Source organism: Haliotis asinina, chromosome 14, assembly GCF_037392515.1.
Source record: "Haliotis asinina isolate JCU_RB_2024 chromosome 14, JCU_Hal_asi_v2, whole genome shotgun sequence".
In the NCBI taxonomy this organism is placed as follows: domain Eukaryota; kingdom Metazoa; phylum Mollusca; class Gastropoda; order Lepetellida; family Haliotidae; genus Haliotis; species Haliotis asinina.
In genome coordinates, this window is record NC_090293.1 from 51,807,780 (window position 1) to 51,819,669 (window position 11,890).

Below are 11,890 nucleotides of genomic sequence, written 5' to 3' on the forward strand. Positions count from 1 at the left end.
TTTTCAACAGTGGCCTCCTGTTAGCTCAGTGTAGATGTTGATGGGTTAAGTGAATAGTGTTGTGCCCCGTGAAGATCGGGTGTTCAGTCTTGATGACATATGTATTCGTGCCCTTAACACATAGATCTCACGCTCTTGATCACTGGATTGTATGGTTCATGGTTCAGATTCGATTATGTACCGCCCATATAAGAGGAATATTGGAATGCAGCGTTAGACAACTAATAAAACGTCACGATGTGCAATGAGTTCTTTTTGCCGTGGTGTAACACAAAGCAGAGATTTGATTAATGAGAGATGATTGTTTCAAGTTACTCAATACCGTCAAAGTTATCAAACTTTAGAGCCCCGTTTCACAAAGCTGTTGCAAGCCTGAGATCTCGGAACTTTTCTAGGAGCATCCAGATGATACAGTATAGGAGGCACAATGGCTACGAGAAACCTTACGAGATCTCAGACTTGCGAGAGTTTTGTGAAACGGGGTGCATGTTCTTTTTTCTTGCTCATGACAATAGTTAATATTATGTATGTTGTTGTTTACTAAAGAAGAAATGTTACGATCTTCAATTAACTGACTTTTATTATGTGGTCCATGACCGGGTCCTCAGATTCCTAACATAGAAAACCAAACATTTTACACCATTATGTAAATTAGATCGAGCTCATTTGGAGTTAAACAAAGCAGATGTTTGATTGCTGAGAGATCATTATTTCAAGCTGTTCAATAAGATATAATAAGACTCAAGGATCTAGTACTTTGCTCTTCCTGTTTTGATATTTCTATGCTAAAGAAAGAAAGGGGATACGGCAAACAATACGAAATTTTAATCATAACTGACTGATAATTGTTATTATGCATTTAACTAAACTGTCGGTATTGTAAAGGCTTTTCCGTCTTTTTCCATACGCACGTAACAGTGTTAACAGTAAGGCTAAGACTTGCAAGCTACAACGCTTAACATAAAAACGCCAGATTGAGGTGTACTGGGAGTTTGAGCTGTCGGACTGGAATATTTCATTACCGTTTGTGGCCTATCACGTGCGTTGGATAATCCTATGGCGTTATAAACCTTAAGCCTGCAGCCCTTGTTCTGCTTTACAACTTGCGTCGATGAACATTAAGAATAGTTCAGCTGAAGAGCACCTGGCCTGACACTTGATTTCATAAGATGTGTGCAGCAGCATATGTTGTAGGTCGACGTTTACATGAGGCAGAGACATTGTAGACCCATGCCCACTGTATTCATGATTATAGTTTAAAACTACATTGTATTGTTATCATACCTTCTTGTGGGTTTCCTCTTAATAACAACTTTGCACCTTCTTCGTCATTTTAGCATGGAGACACCAAACACTGGAAGCTGATTTGACAACCCCGAATGACCATAGTCCGGAATTAGTTTGTAGATTTGCTGGATTCTGGAATGTATCTCTGTGCACATATTTGCAAGAGCAATAGATATGTCTTAAGTTCTGCATGGTTTGGGCACAGTTCGTCTTAAGTGTACATTGGACTTCGATGTGGCATGTGTAATTCCTCATTTCCATTTAATTACAGTGGCAAAGTCTCGCAAAGGACGACAAAAAGATTTTCTGAGGAATATGTTTTGGCAGCATCCATATTAGTTTAGAGTAGTCAACCGGTAGACATATTATCTGATTAAAAGGTAGTTCAATTTGGTGAGTTTGGGCAGGCAAAAATATTGGAATTGCACAAGGAAAGCAAGGCCTAAATGCAAGGTCCACTCGTTTCTGTTTTTGAACAACTTGGGTAAGGTAGCCATGGAATGAAAAGTAATACTCGCGAAATTGGCCATATTGGTTCCCGAAATTGGCCATATTGATGAGGCCTTTGTGGGAACGCCTTATTCTTTGAGAATGTTACTAAAATCTAAGACATCAATTCTCTTGCATGAGGTCTAAATCGAATTCAGTTTCATATCAGTAACATGTGGCACTGGTCTGATTCAGTGGAGATTAATTCTGACCCCACCACTCTGTCGGTGCAGTATCAAATACTACAAACGCTAAGCAACAGCGTGAGTCCTGCCATGAAAGTCCATTATTCGATTTTAGTTTTATCATCAGACTATATTAATGAATCTCTGTAAAGGATTAACACATTTGCAAGGATTTCAAAATGTTATCGTGCATTTTGTTTACAAGAAAAAAGAAAACAATAAAGTACGGATATCGAACGACTATTGTGTTTTTCATGAATGTCAGAACTGCTATCTAGTGGATGAAAAACAACGCATTGAAAATTAGTTTCGTTAATGGTCAGTGATATTTCATCCAGGTATTATGCGAAATTCTACAAAATGATGCACCAATATTATCAATTATATCGTCCCCACTTCACGTAATTCCTCCTGAGTAAACTCTGTGCAATCTCTACAGGTTCGTTTGTATCGTGTATGACAGTAAAAACAAAGGGACTACGAAACAAATTGGTGGTTGACGTTTGAGGTCAACTATTGGAAACATCAGCCATGAATGTACATTCCCACATTGTGATGGGCAAACCTTTCTCACTTAGGTCCTAACAATAGGGGGCAAGAGGGACAACTCAATATGTCTCATTATAGTTTAACCTTGGGATATTGTTAATCATAATTCTGGCACGTAGAAAACCGAGTTTTGTGTAAGCCCGACAGATTGTAAAGTTTTATATTTAGATAGTACTGAGGGCTCTTAGAAAAAATTATGTTAAGTCCGGACTTTTTTCAGAAAGGTAGCCACTCCCCTGCGATTGAAATCAAGAATATGACAATGTAGGCATGGCGATATATTTCATTCGATTACAATCCTATCCAAATTCATTGCTACAATACAACCCACGTTTGTAAACCATTCATAGCTGTTAAGCCACAGTCACAGTGCTATTTCCGGCTATGAAAAATGGTGACCATCAACCATCACAACGTGCACATGAATGTGCAGCACATGTTATTGGTACTCCATCTAAACCATGGACCGTGGTATCGCTTTAACTGCCTACAAGGTTGTTTTGTCTACACCACATAAATCCAAAGGCCAGTGCAGTTTTGGATACACCCTCGCGTTATAACGGTATGCTATTTAATCTGATGTTTTATTACAGCAAAGAGAGCGTAGTATAACCATTAAATATGATATAAACAGGAAAAGCGTTAGGACTTTAAAGTTGGGGTAATGTAAGGTGAAAAGGTGTGACATGTTCGTTATCATTGCATCGATAGCTATATAAATGTACTAGCCGGTGCGTGCGTGTGTCATTTCTGTCCGACACAATGCCACGTAAATAAATTCATCCTACTTAGATAACATGCCATAGGTCTGACCGTTACGGGCATCATAATCTTAATGTTGAGGATCGGTGGGATAGCCTTATGGTTAAAGGGTCCGCTCGCTACGCTGAAGATGCGGGTTCGATTCTCCACATGGGTACAATATGTCAAGCCCATCTCGTGATATTTCTGGAATATTGCTAAAAAACTGAGTAAAAGCTTACTCACTTACTCAACACAACAAAATCACGTTGCCGGTTATAATGTGGACAACGTTATTCATCAACATTTCAGATAGGATATTTAAGAGAAATCTCGGTATGACATAATCGTGACAAAAACTCCCAAAGGCGAAGGGTCATAGCGTCCTAGTTTAAACCGCACCCTCAAACGGTTGATCTATGAGAAATACTGTGTAATAAAGACGGATAAATCTAACCGTGGGACTATCACAATCTGCAAAAAGTGTAGCAAGTGTTATAATACATTAACGACACTAAACATACCCGGTGGGCGTCGTCTTCACCAGCTGTCCTACTATATTAAGAGTGCAAGCAAAGGATTTTCAGATCCCCGTATCAAACGGATTGAGGGAGCGAAATGGAGATTTTTACAGCAACAATTTTCCTAGGTGAGTTAAAACACCCACACATATGTTTTGTTAATATTCACAAAGAAACAGTTTTCGCGATCTGTTCTATTTGTAAGTTTATTAATTAAGAAGAGGACTGGTACATGTGCATACAACTAATTGATCATTCTGACCTGATTTGCAGCATTCTGTAATGGAGACCACTACCTATAGCATTATTTTTTACCAGGGTTGTGCTTGAATGTTGGAGTCAGTGGAAGTTGTGGTGATTCAAGTGATTGTGACAACAGAGGAACGTGTGGAGCAACTGTTTGCGAATGTGCGCCTGGCTACGCAGGACCAACCTGTGAAACTGGTGAGTAGCTTCACTCCCAGAGTTTATCGTTTAGAAACGACAAAACCTTTTCCACATCCCCAAGAACTGTGCCATGCAGTGTACACCACCAACTATATCATGAGTACGCCGCATTCAGCAGTATTACAGCTGTACGACACGGTATGTAAACAACTGAGTCTGAACAAGTCATTGACAATATGAGAAACAATGCTAGAGTATGATGTGTACATGAATCACTATCTAAACGAGATGCTACCAGGTGATCGCCAGAAGATGGGAGTAGTTTGTCCCACCCGTCCATATTACTTTAGAAATATTACTTGGGGACAAACGTTCTAGACTCACAGACGTCTTCGTGTGGGATTATCGTCGCGTGTGTTTTATCCACAGATGTGTAATAGTATCTATATGTTCCAGAAGGAGTGTGTTCTGATGGTGGGGGCGAATGCGCCAACGGAGGAACGTGTAACACAAGTCCCACCCCAACCACGTGTACCTGTGCGGACGGGTACGGCGGAGCCACTTGTGAAATTGGTATTGAAACACTTAACAATGCGTAATATTTCTTAGTGAAGTGAACAAAAGAAATATGACCCAAGGGGTAATGCTTACAGAGGAGAAAACAAATTTCATTTAACCTCCTTGACCAAAAGCAGCGGGCGCAATCAAACACGCATACACATGCACGCACGTACATTATGGTGTAACAATATTATTCGTTCCAGAACTAGATACTTCAATGCATGCTACCAAACGTGATAAGAAATCTGCATAACTACATTTAGAAAGCATTCTCGTCTGTTATGATTGATAGATATCAACGAATGCACAGCTGACGCTCACGACTGCGATGATAATGCTGTGTGTACCAATACACCCCCAGGTTCCTACACCTGCACCTGTAAAGACGGATTTGTTGGTAATGGAAAGACATGTACAGGTGAATATTATACAATTGTAATCGCGGATGGTTACGGCGGAGCCACTTGTGAACATGGTATTGATACGTAATATTACTTAGTGAAGTGAACAAATGCGCGGAGAAATATGACCCAAGGGGTAATGCTTACAGAGGAGAAAACAAATTTCATTTAACCTCCTTGACCAAAAGCAGCGGGCGCAATCAAACACGCATACACATGCACGCACGTACATTATGGTGTAACAATATTATTCGTTCCAGAACTAGATACTTCAATGCATGCTACCAAACGTGATAAGAAATCTACATAACTACATTTAGAAAGCATTCTCGTCTGTTATGATTGATAGATATCAACGAATGCACAACTGACGCTCACGACTGCGATGACAATGCTGTGTGTACCAATACACCCCCAGGTTCCTACACCTGCACCTGTAAAGACGGATTTGTTGGTAATGGAAAGACATGTACAGGTGAATATTATACAGTTGTAATCGCGGATGGTTACGGCGGAGCCACTTGTGAACATGGTATTGATACGTAATATTACTTAGTGAAGTGAACAAATACGCGAAGAAATTTGACCCCAGGGATGACGCCGACAGAGGACAAAAATCGATTTCATTTATCTTCCTTGACCGAAAGAAGCGGGCGTAATCACACACGCATACACATGCACGCACGCACATATATTGTGACATTTTTATCCTTTCCAGAACTAGATACTTCAATGCAGGCTACCAATCGTGATGAGAAATCGCACATAACTACATCTCTAAAGAGCACTCTCATCTATGGCGTTGTTATGATTGATAGATATTGACGAATGCACAGCGACCGGGAATGACGCTCACGACTGCGATGACAATGCTGTGTGTACCAATACACCCCCAGGTTCCTACACCTGCACCTGTAAAGACGACTTTGTTGGTGATGGAAAGACATGCACAGGTGTATATTATACAGTTGTTATCGATATCTCTGGAATCATAACGGTGATCGGAAAATGCAGAAACTGAAAACCAGGTCACATTAAACACCCCGGTAGTGCAAGCATTGCGTGTTGGTGTCAAGCCTAACCCAATACGTCCGAATTGCTTATACCACGACTAATAAAACAGTTTCTTGTCATTTTGGAAATTGATACACCGATTAGTTCCTGAAACAAGTGGTAATGGCAAGATTCGTTGATTGAAGACACATTTATTATTCGGTATAGATCCACAATACTGTAAATGAAACAAACGTGTAGAAAGCTGTACCGTGATGTATTATTCAGGTGGCGCCGTTACTTTTACTCGTCATCTTAGAAAATGCTGATGAAAAGGTCATATTCATCTAGCTATTCAATTTCAGAATTATCAATGTGTGTGCGCACAGTCCACGCCACTAATTGCTGGTTTCAAAACATCGCTTGATCAAACTGTTATCTTATCTCACAAAACAGATGCTTAAGCCATTGTCGTTACTGGTTGAACATACACTTTCTGAACTAATGATACAGTTTAGCTTTAATTGGTAGAAAATATAATCAAGGTTTCCAGGTACATGGGTTTTCCTTAGGGCTTCACTAAATGGATGTTAACCATGAAATGTCAGTGAGGGAATGATTTATCTTGATTACCTGCGAAAGTGAGGCAATAATGGAAACAGCAGCCACAGAAGAGTTGGGTTAGTAGCAATAGTAGTAACTGTTGCAGCAGTAGTAATAACTGAAGCAGCAGCAGCAGCAGTAGTAGTAGTAGATCGAAGTATGTGGCAATGTCATTCCTAAACACTCTCAGCTGGTGACATTACTATTGTGAATCTCATATTACTGTTCTCCATGTACATGTATTTCATGCATTACATAGGTAGAGCATAATAACCAATTTACATTTGGTTCAATCTGTATTTTACATTTTGGTCTACCCGTTTTCCTCATTTTCCAGGGGGTGTATGTTCTAAAGACGGGTATGAATGTCTCAATGGAGGGACATGTGAGACAAGCAAGACTCCCACCACGTGTTCCTGTGCTGACGGTTTTACAGGGGACACGTGTCAGAATGGTAGGGAAACATTTTTATGCCATGCGAATCACAATTTCCCCTTATGTCAATAATATATCAGTTTCAATATTTGGTGTTAACATTTCTCAACTTTCGTGGCACAATCATGCAACTACGAAAACGTCAAAGGGTGCGTCATGCAACTCGAAAGTAGTGAACAGGTGCTCGATTAAACTTAAACTTCCAAGGCCTCTGTAACGCTTTCATGAACACGTTTTCAACTAGACATCTGGATGCCATTTGCACAAATGTCACATACAAATCTGTGCTATTCCCAAGTGTGTTGATTAACGCCGCACTCAGCAGTATTCCAGCTATATGGCAGCCGTCTGTATATTCCAATGATGAACATCGCGAACATCGATCTACTCAACTGGGACACGATGACGTGCATCAACCAAGTCAGCGAGTGAGTCTTACCACCCGGTCCTTCAAGCTTGATGCTGAAGACCAGGTCTAACCGGGATCTTGTAAACTTAATCGAGCACCGGTACAGATCCGTTTTTGACGGGTCCCAATTTTGACACGTTAACGTATTTGAAATGTAGATATAAGACTCGCCTTTCCATGAGTTAGTGACAAGTGGGAATTTTTCCAAATGTTTTTTCTGAGTGTGGAAAAGGATTTTTACACACTCTCCATCCACTTCATTTGTCCAGAACTGTTTCAGGTGGAGGGACAGTGAAGATTTCTGCGTACCTAATGGGGATGACTGTTCTCACTTTCTTCGTCATTCTGTGACGTGTTCCTTTCAACTTGACGGCGACATTAAGCTATAATAAATACGGTATTACAATGTATATATCCTGGTAATTTTTACACCGTGTTTATCGTGTAAAACTCTTATTCATTCGAATGTTTATGAATTAATGAAAGGAAAATCTGCCATGATTGCTGGCCTTTAGTTGATTGTTTTCGGTATGTTTCTGTTTGTTTGCCCTGTTCACTTCAATCTGAGTTATGTGTGAGTATGTAGTGATAACTGATTGTGAACTGATTGATATCATCTCGCTAAAGGTAAAAAGACAGAATTCCCGTGTATACTTTCGACCACTGATGACGTGTTACTGATGACGTGGACATGTCCCCCAGTGACCACTGACACAGAGAAAATATCATCTACTTTTTACTTATAGTGACAAACAATCTAGTTTGAATAATGCGATAATATATTGCTTAATAAAACTTTGTCAGTCATTGTGAAATAAAAACAATTAGCACGGTTTTATACTGCCTTTGCTTTTTATTGATGTTTTTTGTTACACATACAGTGTTCGCCCATCACGCAAAAAACCTGAGTTCAATTCCCCACGGCCCGTTTCTTGTTCCATGGGCTTTGATATTGCTAAAAACGAACGCTACACTTAATCACTCACATATAGCATCAATTAATATACATCAGGAGGAGATATCGTTTGCTTTTAACACCACCGTCAGCACTATTCCAACATTATGACGGCGACATGTAATATACCAGGCCAGTGATTAATATCATGAGCAACGTATGACATATGGACATAGGACACGATGACATATGGAAAGACCATTGGCAAGTTTCCGAGTCTGACCACCCGATCTCAGAGGTGTAGAAAACAAGCAGTGGTGACAATGTAAATATCAATCCCGACATTGCCATATGTAGTGCATCAAAAACATGTAGAAAAATATGTGACTCATATTGAACATACATGTACACGTTTACAATAATACAAATTTATGGATAATTGTGATCACGTTTAACCCAAACCAGAAAGCAACACGTCCACAATACGATAACAGAACATACAAATGCAACTTTAAAGTGACTGTTTGACCAGGTAAAATTGAATTTGCGAAAAACAAGTCAGTCCGTGGATATGTAAAAGTGAGTTGTGGGTAGACATTTCACCAATCACGTCCGTCCCGCAGTGACCACTAGGGGTCATACTCAGTGTTAGTGTGAAGTGTGATTTTAGTCCCGAAACATTCACAAAGTCATGGTCATCCTTCCGTTTGTGATGAAGACTCATAAACGAGATGTCTGGTCGTGTGTGTGTGTGTGTGTGTGTGTGTGTGTGTGTGTGTGTGTGTGTGTGTGTGTGTGTGTGTGTGTGTGTGTACCACAAATATATGTATACATGAGTGTGCAGACAGACAGACAGACAGGCAGACAGACAGACAGACAGACAGACAGACAGACAGACAGACAGACAGACAGACAGACAGACAGACAGACAGACAGACAGACAGACAGACAGACAGACAGACAGACAGACAGACAGACAGACAGACAGATAGATAGATAGATAGATAGATAGATAGATAGATAGTCTTTATTTCCGGACTGCATGCAAAGGTGTAGCCCACCAAAATACAATCCATGACCGTGGATAAAGTTGACTAAGGTTCAAATCTTTTCACGTATTACACATGTTTTTCATTCCATATGTTTATATACAGGCCCGCATCTACGATATCCGTTTTGTGGCTAATGACGTGATCACCCAAATATAGTTCAACGCATTCATTTTCATGACAATCACCAAACAAAAGGACGGCACTTTAACCGACATTAAACCTTTCATTTGCAATTTACTTTTTGATCGACGATGTTCTTTTATGTAGTAAAGATCGTCCTTATTTCGTGGTTTACCCATATAGACCTATTCTTTACGTGTGGGAGCTTATCGTTATGACATGGCTTTAAATTATCCCTCTTCCAGTAGGGTTTTAAATGGGAATGAAATTTTGAAGCAGGAATTCTGATATTGGCTGAAGCATGCAGTGAATCAAGGATGGAATTATAGTAAGATTCAATATATTCCTCGGGTGGGTTTTAATCAGTTAAGTCTAAGGTGACATTTCTGAGATAATTTTCAGTCGACTAAAACACTAAATCAATGCCATTGACCTTACACTAGTTTAACGTCTCACCCCATAGCGATCTTGATGTACGTCATCAGTTATGTGCATAGAGAAGGGTACTTATCTGAGAAAGAGTGTGGGATGGAACAGTCAGTATCATAGCCAGCAACGAAAATGTAATCCATCATAGTTTTAACCTGTCAACATTTACTGGTATAGGTGTAGACACTTTGACTGTCTAGTGATACAACCGAGACCAGGTCACGTTCCTGCACAGCTCTGTGTAAACACTTAGCTCGAGGTTTTAACGCTGAGACAATCCGAAAGCCAGTATTAAAATCACCAAGTATTACAGTTCGTCCATGGTATGAACAGATATCGGTCCAATCCATAGCATTATGGACTTCTTCTTCACCAACTCTATATGCTGGAATACCACAGTTAGTCAGCTTAACACCAATGATGTGTTCACTGTTTTCACATATTTAATACAGAGACACTACAACCATCTTGTTGCCTGACGAACAATGCAAGCCCTCCGTTCCCTCTACGTAGAGAATGGTTCTGCTGGTTTTTGACATACACATTGAGTTGTTCTTCTGCGTAGACATTGTCCATGACATTAGAAGATGGGAGTCGCACACTAACACATATACTGAAATACCATAGTTAGTCATCTTAACACTAATGATGTGTTCACTGTTCGATATATTTGATATGGAGACGTTACAACTATCTTGTTTCCTGACGGACAATGCAACCCCGCTGGTTCCTCTAGGTGAAGAATGGTTCTTCTGCTATTTGACGTACACATGGAAGTGATTATGAAGACCAGTTAGAATGTCTAATTGTCATTCATTCAGTGTTCACTTAGAAACAGTATATCACAGCTATCAGTTTACAGTTACGTTCCGCTAAACAGTTCGTAACACCACGAATATTCCATGTAGTGACACAAAATAATGACATTACAAGAATTAGTAAGCTGCAATTGCACGACATAATTACTGCCCGTCACCTTCATGTCCATTGTCGCCATACCATGCATAATTCGGAACCCATTCCCGACAGTTCACATTTTCAGGCCAGGAGGAGTCATCATTCATGATGACGGCAGCAGAGACTCCAGAGACTGTAATCCGAATGGTGTATGTCCATTACTTCATCAGTCTGGTATGAGATATCACAACGCCACGCCCTTTAGCGTAATCTACAATAGCATCTTTGATGATATCAAAAGGCTTGTCATCCCTGACATAACTTAGCATTAAACTTTTATTCCTATGCTTCGAAACACAACTAAATGCATTTTTTCATTCGTTCTTGAATGTCACAATTCTTGCTTTCCTTGAATTGCTGTGTTTCATTACCAGTAAGGGCGAGATTGTTCACCAATGATGACGTCATTGTCGGTTGGCGTGATTGGTGTATCCTTGCGAACAATAACTTGTGTTGAACTAGGCATATGATGGGCTTGTGCTGATGTGGGTGCGCTTGGGGCTTGAGCATGCACTTTATGGGTATCGTCATTGTCAACATCTGGTATCTGATTACCTAGCTTTACAGTGTCCGCATACAATAGCTTGTTTCTTGTGTTCATGAAGTCCATCTTTCCGTCAACTGCGGGCACAACAGAGTCAGCATTGTAATGGCAGTGTCCTCTGAGTTTCTTAATTCTGCTTCGCTTTGTTTAAGCTGATTGCTGAATTTCAGTTTTTCAGTTTTCAATATTTTCTCTTTGGACAACAACGCTAAGTTTTCAGCTTCATAGAGTCTTATTTCACTGACTCTTGCATCATATGCATCAAGGAGTTTGACCATATAATTACTGTATTTGACCTCAAATTCGGCTAAACGCTTACACACAATCATACT

At 40.0% G+C, this 11,890-nt stretch overlaps 1 protein-coding gene across 1 annotated transcript; it reads left to right on the forward strand.

Annotated features, from left to right (window-relative positions):
- Window positions 1-3,869: 3,869 nt before the first annotated feature.
- LOC137260871 (protein delta homolog 1-like) lies at window positions 3,870-7,912 on the forward strand. Its single transcript, XM_067798421.1, has 6 exons — window positions 3,870-3,900; window positions 4,091-4,216; window positions 4,616-4,732; window positions 5,013-5,138; window positions 7,055-7,171; window positions 7,842-7,912. Exons 1-6 carry the CDS (start codon window positions 3,870-3,872, stop codon window positions 7,910-7,912), a joined length of 588 nt encoding a protein of 195 aa, XP_067654522.1.
- The last annotated feature ends 3,978 nt before the right edge of the window (window positions 7,913-11,890 follow it).

Coding starts and splice junctions, on each gene's coding strand:
- LOC137260871 (XM_067798421.1), top strand. CDS start 3,870: ATGGAGATTTTTACAGCAACAATTTTCCTAG. Junction 3,901..4,090: donor TACAGCAACAATTTTCCTAG/GTGAGTTAAAAC, acceptor ATTTTTTACCAG/GGTTGTGCTTGAATGTTGGA. Junction 7,172..7,841: donor AGGGGACACGTGTCAGAATG/GTAGGGAAACAT, acceptor GAACTGTTTCAG/GTGGAGGGACAGTGAAGATT.